General features: G+C 34.0%; 2 protein-coding genes across 2 annotated transcripts; one reads left to right on the top strand and one right to left on the bottom strand.

The window, feature by feature from the left end:
• Positions 1 to 2096: 2096 nt before the first annotated feature.
• Positions 2097 to 7271, top strand: LOC125206490 (oligouridylate-binding protein 1B-like). The gene is made up of 12 exons (XM_048105741.1): positions 2097 to 2360; positions 3478 to 3539; positions 4106 to 4208; positions 4302 to 4378; positions 4463 to 4524; positions 4627 to 4714; positions 4835 to 4910; positions 5003 to 5033; positions 5120 to 5239; positions 5528 to 5613; positions 5927 to 6103; positions 6781 to 7271. Exons 1-12 carry the CDS (start codon positions 2256 to 2258, stop codon positions 7060 to 7062), a joined length of 1269 nt encoding a protein of 422 aa, XP_047961698.1. The 5' UTR covers positions 2097 to 2255; the 3' UTR covers positions 7063 to 7271.
• A 5031-nt stretch (positions 7272 to 12302) lies between these two features.
• On the bottom strand, positions 12303 to 14041 carry LOC125208660. The gene is made up of 4 exons (XM_048108313.1): positions 13953 to 14041; positions 13122 to 13147; positions 12753 to 12941; positions 12303 to 12649 (listed from the first exon to the last, which is right to left on the bottom strand). The coding sequence occupies exons 2-4, from the start codon at positions 13143 to 13145 to the stop codon at positions 12473 to 12475; spliced, it is 390 nt and encodes a 129-aa protein (XP_047964270.1). The 5' UTR covers positions 13146 to 13147; positions 13953 to 14041; the 3' UTR covers positions 12303 to 12472.
• Between the last annotated feature and the right edge of the window lie 6367 nt (positions 14042 to 20408).

Below are 20408 nucleotides of genomic sequence, written 5' to 3'. Positions count from 1 at the left end.
TTTTTAATTTAATTTCTTAACTTTTTAACAATTCATTCATTCCTTTAACTATTCTTAACTCTCACTATATTCTTCAATTTAAAAACACAATTAATAAAAACATTTCATTAATAGTAAAATTTTATTAAAAAACCCAAAAATGACATTAAGAATTCATAAAAAATTAAGACTTACATAATTTAAATCTCAAAAATTTTAAATTGCATAATTTAAAAACTATTAAATATTTTAAATTGCATAATTTAAATTCTAAAAATAAAAAATGACCACAATCAACTAGTACTATTTTCACTATCTTTAATTTCTCTATATTTTTTTCATACTTTTTCCTCATTTTTCTCTTATTTTACCAATTACACATTAAATCTCATGTTATTTATAAGTTTGTCTATTTATTTTTTTTTGAATGAATGGAGTATATTCCAAAAATTTGATAGCATATTATGAACTTTAAAAGTTTTTATATGGTGTATTAAATAGAGATATTGGTCCTTAAAATTATGAACCTTGACAAAATTTTAGTTTTTCACATAAACTTTAAAATTGGTCTTAAATATCACAAACTTTACATTTTGGAAAATATTTAAGATTAAGTTTAAAGTTTGACTCCCTCCGTCCTTTAAAATCTGACACTATTTGACCCGGCACAGATTTTAAGAAATGTAAAAGAAAGTGAGTTCAAAAAGTTGGTGGCATGCAGGTCCTACTTTTATATATTAATTTTAAAATAAAATGTGAGTTGGAATGAGTTAGTGGAATGTGAGGTCCAATACCAAAAATGGTAATAATGAAATGTGATAAATTTTTAGAGACGAACAAAAAAGGAAATATGTGACAAATTTTCAGGACAGAGGGAGTAGCATAATGATCAAAACTTATAATTTTAAAAATCAATATCCCAATAAAATATCGAAATGCTTGGTTAAACTGGTTCGATGGTTCGAGCTGTGGAACCATGCATAATCTAGTAAGTTTTCCTATCAATTTACGCTTCATTTTTCAAAACATTAATCGAAAAATCATGGTTGAAAATGTTATCGGTATTAATTGTTTGCTAATAATATTAAATTGTTTTAGCTTTACTCGAAGTGGAATGCTGATTTATGGTGTAATTTATGATGCATTTAACTTGGGACTATGAGTCTACTTAAAAATAGTTAAATTTTAAATATTATTATTGTTATTGTTATTATTATTATTACTTCCTCAGTTTCCTTTTTCGTCGGTTCGTAATTAAATGTCCCATTTACTTTTTACTTTTTACTATGTTCAGTAAACTTCACTAACTTCAAATTTATCTCAATCACATTTTATTTTAAATTCATACTCCATTCGTCCCAACTATGTTGATGCAAAATTTTTGGTCATAAAAATTAAAAAATTGTGTTGAAAAGTAAGAGAGAGGATTAAAGTAGGAAAAATAAATACTAGAGAGTGACTGAATGTTGTGCTTTTCAGTAGGTCATGTTGTTCTTTTTGTCAAAAAAAATAAAAGAACCAACTTTGTTGGAATATCCAAAAAGAAATACTCCTACGACCAGTGTCGTATCCAGAGTTTTTGATTTGGGGGTGCGAGTTTGTACGAAAATAATTACAAATGTTTAATATATATAAGAAAGTAATGAAAAAGAAAAAAATATTGAATACTTGATCCTTTTGGGGTTCGAACCCAGCCCACAAGAAAGATAGTGTGAGTGAATTGCCACTAGAGCACTTTGGGACACTTAATCATGGACATAGTGAGTAGTTTTAATAGTATAAACTTATACTGCGTACTACTCCCTCCGTCCCAACTAAGATGACGCACTTTCGTTTTCAGTTTTTCTCAATCAAGATGACACATTATTTTAATAACTTTATCTATTCAATTAATACACTCAACCACTCCTTTCTTTTTCCAATTAAATATAGCTCACTCTTTCTTTTTCTAATTTACTATATAAATCAACCACTTCTAAATTCCATTTCTTTCTAAATAAAAAAGAAAAACAAGAAAAACATGAATATTTTGCAACGCGTCAAGTGGGACCCAGTCGAAATACTTGGGGTATAAATTTGTTGAGAAGCAAAATAATTTCTCCTCTTTGAGCAAGGCGTTTTCTTTTTGTCTTTTTTTTCCTCATTTTTGTTTTTCTTTCTTTTTTTTCCACATCATTTCCCTTTCCTCATTTCCCTCGCTCAACGAGCCCTAATCCGATAATATTTCCGTTTCGATCATTCGATTGATCGATTTTTAGCTGCAAATCAAGCAAAAAATGCTGAATCAGAGATTTAAGCAACAGCAGCATCAGGCGTTGATGCAGCAAGCGCTTCTTCAGCAGCAGTCGCTCTACCATCCAGGCCTCTTAGCTGCTCCGCAGGTTTTTATTTATTTTTAGCTGTTTAGCTCCTGTTTTTGCAGTTAATTGATATTTTTCTAGATTTTTTGTGCATTTTTGAATGCTTCGGGTGTTGATCTAGGTGATTTTGTTTGCTTGTTGGTTCACTGATATTTTTTTTACGTATTGGTTGCTTTTATTGGCTAGTTTTCTTCATGCTTTTGTTGTGTTGCAGACTTAAGTTTTTGTTTGCTTGGTCATTGATGTGATTTTCCGAAATTTAAATTTGAATGGCTGGTTTTTAGTTCTATTTTGTCGTTGTTTGTTTGTTAAATTGCTGGCTGTATATGAGTGCGATTAGATTTTGGTGGAGGAAACTGTAGATCATCGAATGACATATTTTTCCTTTTGATAAACTAATTTGGAGCCATTGGAAACTGCATTACAAAATCAATTACCTTAGAATACTCCTAGTAAGTTCTCATACATAGGAAAATCCATTCTGAAAAGAGTTGTGACTCTAAGTAGAAAGATAAGGAAATTTTCATTCGAGAATATGCTTTTCTACTAGATGTCTAGTTAGTAGTTAATGTGAAAGACCAGTCCATCACCAGAAGAAGTTACCTGTTTCATGAAGAAAATCATTTTGTTTAGGTAAATATAATATCACCACATGTAAAGAGAAAGAAAGGGGAAGCAGACTGTATTGCTAGGTAAGCATAGTTTGCAACACTGCAATCAGTTGGCTCCCTCAGAAAGGATAAATACGTAGTTAGTTTAAGTTCATCAACCTTTACATGATTTTATTAATGGCAGAAGAGCTGAGAGCAAATTTTCGGATGGAAGCTAAAAAGATTTACTATTGGTGCCTGTTTTTTTTGTGCCTCTCACTATTTCAGAAAGTAAGTGGTACTATTTGATATGTGAAGCAAATGTGGTGGAGTTTCAGTTGTTTCCTTGCATTTTAAATGTGTAAAGCTGATGGATATTGAATGTATTTGCTTCTCATTCCTGCATGTATTCTTTACCTTCCAAATCCTTCACCTGTGGTGTATTTATCTTTTCCTTTTTTGTCCCTTGGGTAATTTGCATTCTGGCCAATGGTTTGGAAATTACTTTTCCTTTTCAGTTTAATTCATTTCCACCTCTGCATTTGCAGATTGAGCCAATTCCTAGTGGAAATCTGCCTCCCGGGTTTGATCCAACCACATGCCGCAGTGTGTAAGTGTTTATTTTTGGATTTCTTATTTTGTTTTGTTTAACCTTTTGAGTAACATTTAATGATATAACTGAGTTATTGCTCCAAAACTAAATTCACATGCCTCACTCTCTCTATATATATTTCTAATAATAGAATCTATTTGGTGCTGATAGTCTTATATGACCTCCTTCTGTAGATCATCTACTTCGGAATACTATGGCATCTGCACATATATATACTATCTTACTCGTAAATGTGATACTCCCTTTGTCCCATGTTACTTGAGTCATTTATTTTTTGCACTCATTTTGGAAAAATTATAATAAGTAGTTAAAGTGGAGAGAGAGTGAAGTAAGAGAGAAATATCTCTTCTGCATTATTTTCTCTCTTACTTAATTCTCTATCCACTTTAACTATTTATTATCGTTTTCCCAAAATGAGTGCAAAAAAGAAATGACTCAAGTAACGTGGGACGGAGGGAGTATCATTTTGTCATTCTTGGGAAGATTCTTATAAATTCCTTTATTTTTCTTTGTTTTCTTTTCTTTTTAAACTTCCAGGTTTTTTATTTTTTGAGAAAATGCAGGTATGTTGGGAACATTCATATACAGGTGACAGAACCACTTCTTCAAGAAGTTTTTGCAAGTACTGGTCCGGTTGAGAGCTGCAAGCTCGTTAGAAAAGAAAAGGTGTCAGTGCTCTCAAATAAAACATTCTGGTTATTCACGTACATCTAACTTTAGGATTATATTAACGATGTTTGCTTTGATGTTATTGTGCAGTCATCCTATGGGTTCATTCATTACTTTGATCGCAGATGTGCTTCACTTGCAATAATGACTCTTAATGGAAGGCACTTGTGAGTAGTAATTACTGAAGAGTGAAGATTTAATCTCTAAGTGCTGTGCTGTTAACAGTAATATTACCTTTTTGTGAATTTCAGGTTTGGGCAGCCTATCAAAGTTAACTGGGCATATGCTAGTGGTCAGAGGGAAGACACATCAAGTGCGCATCTTCTTTGATGTTTTTATACATGTGCATCCGCTAAATTAGCTTATAGTTTGTATGTTCTTTGAGTGTCTCATGAAAGTTTGAATCTGATTGCAGGCCACTACAACATTTTTGTTGGTGATCTCAGCTCTGAGGTTACTGATGCCATGTTGTATGCATGCTTTTCTGTTTATTCTAGTTGTTCGTAAGCATCTCTCGCCCTCTCCATTTAATTTCTTTTACTCTTGTTTGTCATAGTGATGCTTTTATTATTTTCATGTGCTCGTTAGTTCTAAGAGGTGTTAACTATCTCTTTTTATACTAGTGATGCAAGGGTTATGTGGGACCAAAAGACTGGCCGTTCTAGGGGGTTTGGATTTGTCTCCTTCCGCAACCAGCAGGTAAATCTTTATGTGATATCTGATCTTTTGTTCATAGTTTTACATTATACAGAAATTTTGAGTATGTTTTTTTTTTTCTTTTTTTTTTCCAGGAAGCTCAAAGCGCGATAAATGATTTAACTGGTGGGAATGGTTTGGGCTAATTCCTTAATAAACACTGTATTTCAATTAACAGAGATCTTAAGGTTGCTTTATATGAAACTTTGCAGGAAAATGGCTCGGTAGCAGGCAGATACGCTGTAACTGGGCCACAAAGGGTGCTGGTACCACTGATGAAAAGCAGAATTCGGATGCTAAAAGTGTTGTGGAACTAACAAACGGCTCTTCTGGTGAGTATGTTAGGGAACTATAAGTTTTAGTTGTTGCAAGAAACTAGAAGATTCTACTGACTCTGAACTCTGAAGCTAGTAATTACAGGTCGTTGAATGAATAAATGTTGATTTATATCTGGGTACTGTTTGAGTCGTTGCATGAGGGTGCTGTTTGTTGGTTTTCCATTAGAAACAACTAGATACCAGTTTCTTTATCGCCTTCCTTTCATGTCTACGAGCTGTAATCACTAGGTGATGACTACATATTGGTCTGACCATAGCTGATGCATACTTCTGCTTTTACAGAGGAGGTTAAGGAGGCAGCAAGCACTGATGCCCCCGAGAATAACCCTCAATACACCACTGTGTATGTCGGTAATCTTGCTCCAGAAGTAAGTCCTCTTTTGCTTGCTTCTCTCCCCACTCCCCTTATTTAGATTGTCTCCTGTGATATGATATCGGAATATACTTTATGTCGGAATGCTTGGATATGGAGCTCTTTGATGGTCTAAACAAATTATATAGAGGAGGATGCAACAAGTCATTACATGGATAAGCGTGTGATTCTTTATAGGTTTCTGCAATGATAACTTGATTTGAATAGTTGATTAGTTGAAAAATCAACTTTGAATGCATCTAACATGTTGACTAGTTGACCAGAACTTGGTGTCACAAAATTTATTTTCCTTGGTTTTATTTTGCCAGGTAAGCCAGGTTGACCTCCACCGCCACTTCCATGCACTTGGTGTGGGATCAATTGAAGAAGTTAGGGTGCAACGTGATAAAGGATTTGGCTTTGTGAGGTACAGCACCCATGCAGAGGCTTCTGTCGCCATTCAATTGGGAAATGCTCAGTCATATCTTTGTGGCAAACAAATTAAGGTTTGTTTTGTCCCTACTTGTTTTTATGGAGAATGATACAGAGTAATAGGTGGGTGTAACATAAGCATTCATTAACATCTCAGCATACGAACCATATTGCACAGTTCACATGATAACAATGAAGAAGCTGATGGAAAATAAGAAAGAGTGGAAAGATAGCAGAAAACAGAGATAGGAAATAAACAAAGATAAATAAAATAAATGATTAATTCTATGACTAAGAGGTCTTCCTCTGTTAAGGCCACAACAAAAATAGTTGAACTAAATATTATTTCTAACAGTTCTGCAGTATATAGTGTTTGTTAGGGACACCCCTGGGTTGTTGGATACACGGGCCCAAAAAATAGACAAACTTGTATATGACACGAGTATTAATGTGCAATTGGTAAGTAAGAGATAGATTGTAAAAATTAAGAGGGAAAAGGTAGTGGAAGTAGTGTTAGTGGATTGTGGGGTCCACATTATTATTAGTGTGTAATTAGTAAAAACTTTCCATATTTAGATTTTTTCTAATTTTGGGTAACGGCCCAAAATAGTAAAACTAGTCTATTTTTCATGGATAATGGTCATTCTCCCTAGTGTTACACTTATGTCCAAAATGTCATGTCAGGAACAATATATATTTCAAATTTTTATTATCTTGTCACTCTTTGTTCAAGCTTTTTTTCCATTTTCAGTGTTCATGGGGTAACAAACCAACACCGCCTGGAACTAGCTCAAACCCACTCCTTCCACCTGTACCTGCACCGCTGCACGGCTTATCTGCTGCAGACCTGTTAGCATATGAGCGGCAAATGGCCATGAGCAAGATGGGTGGTGTCCCTGCCCTCATGCCTCATCAGGGTCAGCACGCTCTAAAGCCAGCAGCGATGGGAATGGGTGCAGGCGCTAGTCAGGCCATCTACGATGGTGGCTATCAGAACATAGCTGCCGCCCAGCAGCTTATGTACTACCAGTGATCTGTTGAGATTTGATATACGTAATGTAGAATGTTCCGGCCTCTATGGGGTCCGGCCCTGTGTTGAGTTGTCAACATTTTCTAGGATGTGTAAAATCTTTGTTTGCAGTTTGTGCATTGTGTTGAGTTATCAGCTGCTTATGTACTGCCAGTAATATCTATGTATGTTTGGATTCTTGTAGGAATGAACAGTATGGTATATTTGCGAAATTTGTGAGCTAGAAACACCAAGATTTTCTATTTCCTGTTTTATAATTGTACAATCATGAGTTTTGCTATTCATTCACTTATAGATGATGATTTTCTCAGTCTGAATTTCGTTGTTGGTCAACGCAAATGAGTTAGTTATTGTCAATGTTAAAACATGGACCGGTAGGCGTTCTGACATAGCTATTGGCTCAGTGTTCCATTGGTGAAACTTGAATGCCATAAAAATTAAGAATATCTTCCTTTTTAATCTGGTCTATAAAAATATTTCATTTTCATGTATGAAAATTGAAAAATTCTTCCAAACTAATTACTCATATTCATCAATTTATTTACATCTTACAAGGATTAATATTAAACACTAATAGTATTGTGAGTTTCACTATTTAACCAACTCTCTTTTTAACTACCCTTATCGTACTTTCTCATGTTTTACCAATTACTCCCTTCATCCTACTCTAGGAGTTCCATTTCTAAAGTGGGACGGAGGGAATATGTTTTAATTCTCGTGCCGTTCTAAATGTCTTTAATTTTTTTGGGTTGGAGGGAATATAAAACAAAATAAAATTCTACTCCCTTCGTCCCACCGTAATTGAGGCGTATTCTTTTTTAGGTCGTTTCACTATAAGTGAGACATTTCATTTTATGCAAAAAAACAACGCTCTATCTCCTTCATCTTTTCTCCTACTCTTCTCCACCTTTTTTATTACTCATACTTTAATTTTTATTAGTTTAACCACTAAACATAACTACCTAAAAACTTGTGGCCAAAAGAAATGTGTTATATATGGTGGGACGGCGAGAGTACCTTTTTTTTACTATAATCTTATGAAAAGAAATCCATCATAATAAACACTTTTACCTGTGTATTACTCACTCCGTCCCAACTAAGTTGAGTCGTATTCTTCTTTGTGATGTCCCAACTAAGTTGAGTCATTTTCTTTATAAAAAATCAAAACATCCAATCACTCTTACTTTATTCCACTATTTACTTTACTCTCTCTTTATCTTTCTTACTTTATTCCTCTCTCCTACTTTTTAACACAATTTCTTAATCTCCGTGTCCAAAAGTTATGTCTCAACTTAGTTGGAGTATTATTGAAGGGAAGAAGGCTACAAAGTCTACCACATGAATATCCATCTAGGATTAAGTCATGAGATTCAATCTAATATACTAAAATTAGTTATAAATTTAATAGTTATAAATTTAATTATGGAAGTACAATTTTACAAATCGAACACCTCTAGGCAAAAAGAATTAGCACCTCTAAGCAAAAAGAATTAGCACCATGTCCTCCAAGTATAGATATTTCCCAACAAAAATTACCCATCAGGCCATCATGCATAAAACCAAACCAGAAACCTGGAGAAATTAGTGAAGATCTTTGACTACGAATTAATTATTGATAAAAGGAATGAAAATATGAAAAAAGGATAAATAGGAGATGATTCAGTTAAATGAAAAAAACAATATAGGTTTGAGTTCAGTCTAATTATTGGAGGTCCCAAAATTTCAGAAAAAAATAGGAGTACAATTTTTCGTATAATCGATTCCAAATATATAAAATACAGTGGAATTCCAAATATATAAAATACAATAAAATGAAATATTAATACGTAAAAAGTAAGTCTCTTATTTTACAGAAATACGGGAAACACACTGTGACAAATTATACCAAAAGTACATATTTTGGCCTTTGGGTGTGTAGATGTTGCAGGTTAAAATTCCATAAAATAAGACAGTAAAATTGTAAATTTGTACCAAAATGCATTTTCTTTTTTTTTTTTTTTTTTTTCTGAAGATGAGAATTTGATCAAAACCGAATAAAAAGAGTCAATATACAACATTTTGTATGTTTGCGTGGTATTTCAAAATCGCAAAGATAGGCGCTCTAAGACAGTAATATATACCTGGGAACAAGAAAATAAATTTAGGGTGTGTTCGCTTTCCCGGTTATGTCAAGAAATGGCCCTAAATCTGGGCAATTTCGTATGTTCGGTGTGGCAGACTAAATTATTGACGGCCCTAGAATATAGCTAGGCCTGCACTATTCATTGCTGAAATGGCCGAATACAAATATTGCGATTTTGGAGGTTTTTATATCTGGCTTTGGAATGTGCATCCAGAAATAGATGCAGGATTACAATTTTACCCTCAATTTTGGTGGTTCGTTACAATTTTCTCTCTCCACCGCCGATCTACCTTTATCCCTTCTCCCTGCATTTTCCCTTCTCTTTCTCTCTGCAACATCTCCATTTTCAAAAACACAGTAGTAAAATAGAGTTCTCATCACTCTTTTCCCACTCATCTCTTTCTTTGCCTTTTCACAACTTTCCATTAAATTCAATCCCAGAAACAAAAGAAAAAAAAAAAAGATTCGGAGGTCTTTATTTTTCTTCCTCCCTCCTCTCTTGTATGCTCCAATTTATTGCCCGAGATCTTGATTTGATTAATAAAAAGTGAGAAGAAGGGAACCCATAACACTGTGAAAGTTATACTGAGAGGAAAAAGGATGTCCATGCTTGATCCAGGCTCAAATCAAGTTCTTGATCTCAACAAAGTGGCTTCAATCCCCGGTGCAGATTACAAAACCCTTATCAATGGGAAGGCGTCGCCTTCCACATCAATCACGAGGACTTTCCAGCGTCCGAGATATAGATTCGAACTTGCTGGAGGAGGACGGCCAGCGGCCTATAGAGAAATTTGAACTCAAGGAAAAATCGTTTTGGGTGTGAGAAAAGAGTGAGGAAAAATCGAACTTGGAGAGAGAAGAACACTCAGGCATAGAGGAGACTGAAAGGGAAGAGCGAGGGCTTTTTTGTCAGTACCCTCAAATAAAGAGCAGTTTTTTTCTAAAACATGATGCCAAATCTTGTTCAGTGAACACACAAATTGAATTCTCTACTGGTGGGACCTACCGCCTAATTCTGATCAAGAATTAATTCTTGGCCTTAACCTAAAGAAGAAAGCGAATAGCTCCTTATAGTATATGTATATTTGGTCTTTATTTCATGTAATTGGGCTACAATTTGTCGGTTAAGGTTTCAGCCTAAATTGTGGTTAACTGGAGAGAGAGAGTGCGTGGAAGTATTAAATGGAGAAATAATGAGAGTTGGATACTTAATTGGAAGGAGAAAAAAAAGTAGTTGAGTGTATTAATTGGAGAGAGAAAGTTACCAAAATAGAATTGTGTCATCTTGATTGCGACAAACTAAAAGGAAATGTGTATCATCTTAAGTGGGACGGATGAAGTATTATTTAGGAAACAATCGTTATTTCATTATACCACTATAATGGAAAATTGCATAATCTTAAATATGAAAATTACTATTATACATTATATTGCAGGAGCGCGTTAAAATGCTAACTTTTCTTAAATTACTAAAATGCTAACTTATCAACGTAGTATATTAAAAATGTCAACAAGACCACATTAAAATGTCAACACATATTTGTGTTGACATTTTAATAAAATGTGTTGACATTTAAATATCAATTTCAACATAATGTATTAAAATATCAACTTAATTTATATTGATAATTCAGTATTATCGTATTGGCATTTTTAATACATCGCATTGATGAGTTAGCAAATTAGCAACGGATCACACCCTTTATATTGCATATTTATATCTACACATAAAATTTCAAAATATCTTATATGTACCGACAATAAAAAAAAAATATATGCAACACTTATTAGTAGTTAGTACTCCTTTCTCAATAAGCGTCACATTTGATCATTTTTGTCGTCTTATAATAAGAGTCACATTTCATTTTTATAATAAATGGTAAGTAGGTCTCACATTACACTAACACACTTCACTCACATTTTATTATAAAATCAATATAAAAAAGTTGGCCCCATATTCCACTAAATTTTCCAATCCACTATTCTTTATGTTTCTTAAAACTCATGCCTTCACCAAATGTGACTCCTATTATGCCTACACCAAGTTTCATAGATAATAAATAAAGAAGAAGGAAAAAAAAAAATCGAACCGCCGAACCGGCCCGGAACCGGCGGTTTTCACGGAAACCGACGTTTTTGAACCGGCACCGGAATCGGCGGTTTTTTGAACCGGAACCGGAACCGCCAAGGACCCTGTCGGGCCGGTTCAGGTTCATGAAAATATTGAACCGTGAACCGCCGGTTCCGAACCGGAACCGGCGGTTTTTGAACCGTGTGCACACCTAGGCGGCGGTGGCCCTTCTTATTCTTCCTCTTCTTCTTGATGTTGGTCACCCCCTTGAGCATTTGAATGCTCATCTCCCTCTTGATAGGCATTGATGGCGTCGAAGGTGGGATCCTCCTCGGGAGCAAAGTCGTGGATGCGAGTGGGGATATTCATTTTTCATCTCTCCCCTTGAACAAGAGTTGCTTCAATGGCATATCTATGGGCTTGAGAGTTGAGCTTCCACATGTCTTGATTGTCCCATGTATCACTTTGGTCAAGTGTGGGATTGGAACGAAAAAATGATCCAACTCTCCTTCCAAGAAAAATGCTTGGCCCTAGAATCCGTCTTCATGAGCCCCATCGTTAATAACACTTCATAAGTGATGAACATCTCTCCTATGTTCACAGTAAAGTTGATAGTCGGGAGCCCCACCTGTTCGACAACGTGATCAATCCCCCACACATATAGTGCTTCTGTCCTTCTTGGAGATGCGGTCGAGGTAAGTGGTGATGTAGGTGCCAAAGTTACACCCCCTTTTGGTGGGAGGAACCACATCACATGGATCTCCGTATGAGACACTCCTCCGCCATCTATTCGAGCAAAGATCAATTGATTCATGTCGCGGTGGAGATATCTAAGGATGGGGTTGCGGATGGACGTTGAGTTGGCATTTCCCGACATGAATTAGGACAAACCTTGTGGGACGGAGGAAGTAATATATTTACTCGATATCACTCTTTATTTTTATTTTAAATTTTAATATTTGTGTCGTAAGTTCGAAGCCGATTTTAACAATGTACGCTCCTAGAAAAAAGGGCAAAATTGAACGAAATTTCAACCAAACTAAGCAGAAATTAAAAGAGAAACAAATCAAACAGTATAAATAAAGGGAGCTTGATCATCAATTACAGTAACTTTAAATGTGTCCATAAACAAACACAAGCTAAGAAAATAAATATGAAACGCACATCACATCTTCAAATCAGTTCTGATGGCATCTCAATTTGTTTCGTACATATATATGTTAGAGCTTAGTATAACAAAAGATCCAACCATACCAGCTTGATGTTGTAGGATATCGAAGCAGACATGCCTCTCGACGAGACGGCATCTGCTTCCAGCCATTCCACCTGCTGCTACCTCCGGCCATTCTTAGCATTCTTTCTCCGGCTGCTCTCTCTGTGTTTTGCTGATGCTCCGCCTGTCTATGTTGCATAAGAGAAAATACTTGTCAAAATGAATCCCGGTGTCTAAACAAGGGAGTAATTATGCGAAACACGAAGGGATAGTTAGGCATGCCATACCCTTATGCAGAATCCCCTGAGTTGGGTGGACTTTCTAAAGCTCGTCCCGGAGGAGTTCCTCTTGTTCGAGGTGCTTGATGCCTCACTGGACGAGACACATGAGTGAGAAGATCCCAAGGTATCAGTGTCACTCTGGAATATCTCCTCAAAGAGAACTTGCAGATCTTCAAAACTCTCATTTCTACTTTCCTGTTAGTCAATATATTAGCACAACTTAGTCATATTAATGCGCAGACATGTTGACAACAGAGCTGGCGCCTTGTTCGGAAACTACCAACAATGTAAAAGGCGCAAAAAGATAGATTGGAGTCGCTGAAAATTGCATAAACTAAGCTGAGAGATGCACAAAGATTGGTAAAAAGAACTCACATTTGAATTATTTTGGTTCATCATTGCTGCCATTTCACTCAAGAAATCACCCATACCGCATCAATATACAAAAAGATAAATCAATTTTTAAGACAATTGAAAGAAAAGATATTCATTTCAATTGCAAGATTGAAATAATCGACACAAGTGTGAAAATGCAGAAGCTAAATTAGCATTTTTCGCCTTTTCTTTTTCTGTTAAACAACCATTTCTTTCGACATATGTCCAAGACCAGAATTTATTCACATTTTCTTGAGGTTAAGTATGACTAAATAAGATGATATAATGAACTGTTTAAAGGAATCTTCAGCAACGGCAACAAACTGAGTAAGAAAATTGTTATAAAAGCAGGCAAGATTGGTAGAAGGCAAGCTAAGACGAGTTGAAAGGGATTTTGCGAAGGCCTCTCCTTCTGGAGTGGGGATAAAAACCAAGACACATCCCAAAATCTTACTAAAGAGGAGCATAATTACAACTCACATTTTCGTCATCATCATCATCATCATCGCTGTTATAGATTCCTACGTCGTACAGAAACCTTTTGTTTGCATCCGAAAGAACTAATAACATAAGCATCTCGTGAGTCCAAGCATCGCACATGCTATCATGTTACAGTCTCAGCATATAATCATCAACAAATCACCAATCACTAATCAAAATATTTCAAACCGGCATTAACACCTTTCTCTCAATATACGAGTGAAGAAAAATAAAGATTTCAGCCCCAAATTTTCATCCTTTTGCCCGAAATTCGTTCCAATCATCCAAAGCCTTACCATTTTGTAGCAAGCAGGATAGAGAAAGCAAGAAAAAGGAGGAGGCTTCAAATACCTGAATAAGCTTGCTGAATATCTTGAAATTTTTCCTTTGCCTCTTTAACAATCTTTTGATTCGCAGAAGCAATGCAACGATCCGGATGCCATTTCTACCATGAAAAGAACAAGACAAAATTCAATTTTCCACATCCAAAAAGGAAGGACGGAGGGAGTAGTATAAAAGTGAAGTCCATTTTCCACTAACTCATTTTCCGCTTTCTTTACAAAATCTAATAATTTTAAAAAATTTATGTCCAATCAAAATAAGACTATAAATATCGGACGGAGTGAGTAATTAGTTTGCTTAAAAAAGAAATTGAGGTGGGTTAGATAACGATTGCGGTGATCAATGCTAAGATTCATTTTGTGTATATTTGTGGCGGGATTTGTCTCCAGAAGCTTCTCAATTAAGTGACGAAGAGAAGAAAGGCCAGCTTTGTAACTCTTATATGAATCAATAGTTGAGAATCACTGTAAACAAAAGTTGAGATGCAATTAATAACGCTTGAAATTTTTTAAAACTAACCATAATTAAGAATAGCAGCCAAAAAAAACATGTTTCACCCCACAAACTACTGAACAAGTTATTAAGATCTCCCTAAGCAGTAGAACCACATCTGAAATGTAATACAATGCTGAAGTACTAATTATGAAAATTATTACAATGGAATTAACATAATTAACCCATTCACCTCAGTTTTAACATCTTCAGTTTTATCTAAGACAGAATTTGAAGAATATTAGATTTAAGCATCCTAGTTTGATGCTATCTGCAAAGGGCTTAGGAACTTGGCGCTAAAAATACCCATGAATCCAAGCACAACCATGGTCGGAATTTATGAAGATGACTATACCTACAAGTTAAACTTATTAGTGACAAACAATTAGTATTTCAAAAGTGTCTAACTGAATTCAATGAACAGCTAATTAAAGAAAAGTCTAATGATACATGTATGGAAAATGGGCCTACCATGAAAACAATGCCTATTTGCACAGCTGCATTATTGATTAATTGAAAGCAATTCTAGATAGTTTAATCCTATTTTATACTCCTATATTTTTTTTCAATTAGATAAGACTGACAATGTCTCCACGATCAACGAAATACTAGATTTTTATTTTCTGTTTTGTGAAAATAAAGGTATTTATTTGATTTGTAGATCACTTTGCTAGTATAAAAGATTGATAATAGATAGGGTTGGGGAAAAATACCGAAATACCGAAATACCAGGCTTATCGTACTGAAAAAATATCGAAAATACCGAATTTTTGATATACCGTGACTTTCAGTATGGTATGATACCTTACCGAAAGATTGCGGTAAGGTAACGATATGAATTTTCAAATACCGCGGTATACCGCTGCATACCGAAATTCGGTATATACCGTAAATTAAGGTATATACCACAAAAATATAAACACAATTATATATAAAATATATTTTATATATTTTTAAATTATAAAATCTATTGTGAAATATAAATATAATTATGAATAAATTATAGTTAATTTATTTTTAAAATTATAAATTATAAATAATATTTTAAAAACTCTAATTTGCTATTTTAATTGATGTTGAAAGTCATGTATACCGCAAAAGTAAGGTATACCGAACTTCGGTGCGGTATACCGAAAATGAGGTACGGTATCGGTATGGAAATTTGTCATACCGAAAATAAGGTATACCGAAGTTCGGTATACCGAAGACTTTGGTAAGGTAAAGGTATGACTTTTTCATATACCGCATTTACAGTAAGGTATACGGTATTGTGGTTTCGGTAAGGTATACCTTACCTATCCACCCCTAGTAATAGATGATAAAATTCTTATTACTAATGTTGTGGTAGTACGAATTTTAAACTTATACCAATTTTAAATATTGTGCATACAAATTACACCCCATTAACATTTATTTTCTTATCCTCTTCCAAATTATAATATGCCACTTTCTTATTTTCTTCCTTTTAATATGTAGGCAGTTAATGTCATGAGTTCGACTCCAATAAAAACTAGCAAAAATATAAATTTCATCTATTATTGTATTTTTCAAATGGTGGGAAGAGCTAGAAGACTCTTAAATTAATGCGACATAAATTCTTATGAAACATAATAGCAAGTTGGCAAATTGAAGGTGTAGAGCCAAATAATAACTCAACATATGGGGGTGAACTAGAAGCTACTCTTTGGCATTTTATTTCGTTCATGTCTATTTTTAAAATCCATATGCAGATGCTATGTTTGGCTCCCCACATACATGTAGTTGATGTGTAGATTGAGACATTCTCAAGAACATAATTTATTTATATACATTTATAGGGTCATATTAAAATGTTTCGATGTTTATAGGATAGTCTAATTGGCGAGTACATAATTCAATAATCATAAATTCATAAATTTTCGAGGCTAAGCCAACAATTACAATTCTCCCTAGCTAATTTCATTTGTTTCCATTATTTTATCTCTAAAGCTAGAAAATGGTCTCTATGTAGAGAAAAAAAAATGTTGGCTTAAATATTTTGGTAGCAACACATATTTAGGAAAACAAAAATAATGTATGTATAGATGTAGAAAATTCACTAAAATTTGGTAGACACAAGAGTTGAGTTAAGACTTGAAATTGACATGCTGTGTTAAACATCACATGCGCCGAAAAATTCCAATAATATCTTGATCACAAAAAGTGGAGAAGGGAAGTAATAGGCATGTTGTGTTAAACATCACATGTTGTGTTAATGTTAGAAAATTCCAGTAATAGGCTTGTATCAATAATGACAACAATATTTTATTCTTGTTATTCATCAAAATTTTAGGAAATGAATGAAATTTGGAAAAACGGTATATAATATCGAGGGTATTTTGTTTAAGTAAATTAATCTTTTTCCAATCCTTTTAAAATATACCTTAACGCCATCTCCAACTATTTACACCAAACTCAAACTCATTTTTGAGTATATTTCACACCTAAAAATAGTTTTATTCCAACCATTTACACCAAATTCAAAATTTACACCATTTTTGAGTTTGTCTCACAAATTTTTTGCAGAAACACCATATTTGGCGTTGTTCACAAAAAATACTAAAAATGAGTTTGAGTTTGGTATATGGTTAGAAAAGATTTCTACATCAAAACTCAATTTTGGTGTATGGTTGGAGATGATCTAAGAGAATAAAAATCGAACAAATTTATTGTTCAATTTGCTTAGTTACCGATCGGTTAGTCAGTTAACTAAATATTTTAACTAACCAAAATTAACTAAAAAATACATCGATGTATTTTTTTGGTTTGGGATCGTTTAAAAATTAAAGATGTATATTTTTTAAAAATTAAAGATGTATACTCGTTCAAGGCATAAAAATTCACAAATTCACAAATTAATAATTATGGAATTAAAATTTCGATACGAATACGGGAAAAATTCAACCATTTAATTTTTAAAAAAAGCATACATCTTTAATTTTTTTAAAAATACATAGTTCACTAAAAAAAACGATCCCAAACCAAAAAACAATTCAAACAAAGTTACATGTTATGCCTTGAATCTGTATAGTTTGCCGCCAGCCGAACGGGGCCTTCATTTTCGACGATAATACATGTGTTAGAGTTTTTTTAAAAATCGTATATATAGAGTTTGCAATGAGCCGTATATATAGAGTTTTAAAAAAAATCAGAAATTGGGACGTCCGCCTGGACTTCTGTCGTGTCACCGCAATAGCGGACGTAACGACGGAGGTCTCGACGAACGTCTGCGCACGGCCGCGGATACCTCACGTCCGCCTCTCGCGACGCAATAGCGGACGTCCCGCACGGACGACCGGCACGCCGGTCCGACGTCTGTCGGGATATCCGCTCTTGCGGATGCTCTAAGACAGATGTCCAAATCTAGTACACCGATTGGATATATTGATCCAACAAACACCAAGTATGTTGTCAGTCTTCACCTAATTAGATCACTGCAACAAATACTCCATCTGTCCTTTTTAAAATAAACGTTTTCTTTTTTTGTTTGTCCTATTAAAAATGTAACTTTTCCAAAAAATGAAAACAATACTCTCTCTACATTTTCTTCTCTCTTACTTTACTCCCTCTTCATTAACTCACAAAATACTACATAAAATCTCGTGCCAAAGAGCAAATGTTGCATATTTAATAGGGCGGAGGGAGTATATCTTATAAAGACGCAAAGTTAGTGACACAATCATTTGTGTTGGAATTTTTTTAAAATACCCTAAATTCGAGACACAAAATAAAGCGTGCTTAAATTAGTGACGCATTGAACACACGTATCTCTAATTATTTATAGAAAAATGATTTTTTGACATAATGACAATGCTATAATAAGGTTTAAATAGTAATTGAGCATTGTATTTTATTTTTAAAGAAATTACATTTTATGTATATACTTCCCTTACATTAATTAGCTTATTAAATACATCTATTTAAGTATATAGAGATAAATCTTGTATATATAATATTGTTTTGACAATGTGGGGAACTACATATGTTGTGATGGATGATTTTTTTTTCTCTCCCACTTTTATTGTATCTACTTAAAGACATACTTTTAAAATTTCAAATATAATAGTTTTATTAGATTTAAATGTGTGGCGTATATATTGTCAACGAATAAAATCAATACTTATGTTATACTTTATTAATAAATACACGGATTTTTTTTGAATATGTAAATTTTTTTTAATCAAAGACAAAGTGTGCCTTAATGTTGTTTGTAGAGGTATTACAACAAAAGAAAAAGAATACCGGATTCGTTTGACTGCAACTGTTGATGTTATTCGTTTTCTTTTGAATCAAAGTTTGCCTTTCAGGGGACATGACGAGTCATCTACTTCTTTAAATCAAGGGAATTTTCTTGAGCTATTAAAATGATATGGTTTGAGGCATGATGAAGTTGGTAAAGTAATATTGAAAAATGCTCCGGGAAATAATCAAATGACATCTCACTCTATTCAGGGAGATGTAGTTAGGGCTTGTGTAGTTGAAATTACACTTGAAATATTGAGAGAGCTCGGAGATTGATTCTTTTCTATCATGATTGATGAGTCTCGGGATTGCTCAACAAATGAGCAAATGACCATTGTTATAAGATTTGTGAACGAGAAAGGAGAGATAATAGAAAGATTTTTATCACTTGTTCATGTTAAAGAAAAAATCAATTTGTTTGAAAGAGGCTATTGATTCTGTATTTGCTAAGTTTGAATTATCTTTGTCAAAAGTGAGAGGCTAAGAATATGATGGAGCATCAAACATGAGAGGTGAATTCAATGGATTGAAAGCATTAACTTTAAAGGAAAATTCATCTTCTTGACATGTCCATTGTTTTGCCCACTAGCTTCAATTGGTTTGTGTAGCTGTGTCTCAGACAAATCAATATGTTTGTGTTTTTTTAGTTATCTTGGCTTATTTGTTACATTATGTGGATCTTTTTGCAAAAGGACGGAACAACTTCGATAAAATGAACATGATAGACTTGTTCAAATGAAGGAGAACATGAAAAATTATAACAGGTAAAGGAAAAAATCAAGAAACTTCTTTAAAGAGACCAGGTGACACTTGGTGGGGCTCTCATTATGCCTCTACAATTCGTCTTGAAAGTATGTAGCCTTCGCTAACAAAAGTGCTTGAAAACGTACTTGTTGATGGCACTGAGATCGCAACAAGGGGAAAAGTGGTAGGTGTTCTTAGGGGTGGTTCGGTACAGTATACCGTACCGTGAGTGTCATACCGTATACCGTACCGAAAGTTACGGTATGACAAAAACCATACCGATACCGTATCGTAAGTTTCGGTATACCGGAATTCGGTATGGTAGTTTTCTATACCGTTACCATACCGTGTTATCGGTATTATCGTACCGCATTTCGGTATACCGTACTTTTGCGGTATACCGAACTACGATATGGCATTCCGATATACCGTTATACCGTGTTTTGCGGTACGGCATACCGTATATCGTGAAAAAATCTATTCTATCCAAAATATTTAAAAAAATCTAGTTTTTAACTACTTCAAAAAGTACAAAATAATTAAACTAACAAAATCAAATCTTGTTCATACATCATTCTAACAAATTATAAAATCATGAACAACATCATCTTCATTTCTTGCAACCTCATGGTGAGTTTGACAAAAGACATTACTTGTAGACGAGACTGAAAATGGAGGATCCAACCTGCTACTTAGGAACAAGAAATAGAGATTAGTTATGTCACATAAACAAAATACTGAAAAGAACTCATTAACAAGTATGAAATAGTGTTTTCATATAGTTACTTAAATTCTAAAATAAATGGTTTTGGGAAGGAGGGACCATAAACATAATTTGATACATATCCGTAATAAATGGAGTATTTGATTATTATACAACACAATTTATACTAGTAGATGATTAGTATAATACGTGTACCTATGAATATCTAGAAAACAACTACTATAGGATAAAAGAATATTTGAGAA

Source organism: Salvia hispanica, chromosome 2 (assembly GCF_023119035.1).
Source record: "Salvia hispanica cultivar TCC Black 2014 chromosome 2, UniMelb_Shisp_WGS_1.0, whole genome shotgun sequence".
Taxonomy (NCBI): domain Eukaryota; kingdom Viridiplantae; phylum Streptophyta; class Magnoliopsida; order Lamiales; family Lamiaceae; genus Salvia; species Salvia hispanica.
Note: the sequence above shows the minus strand (reverse complement) of the source record. Positions and strands in the feature narration are given on the sequence as shown.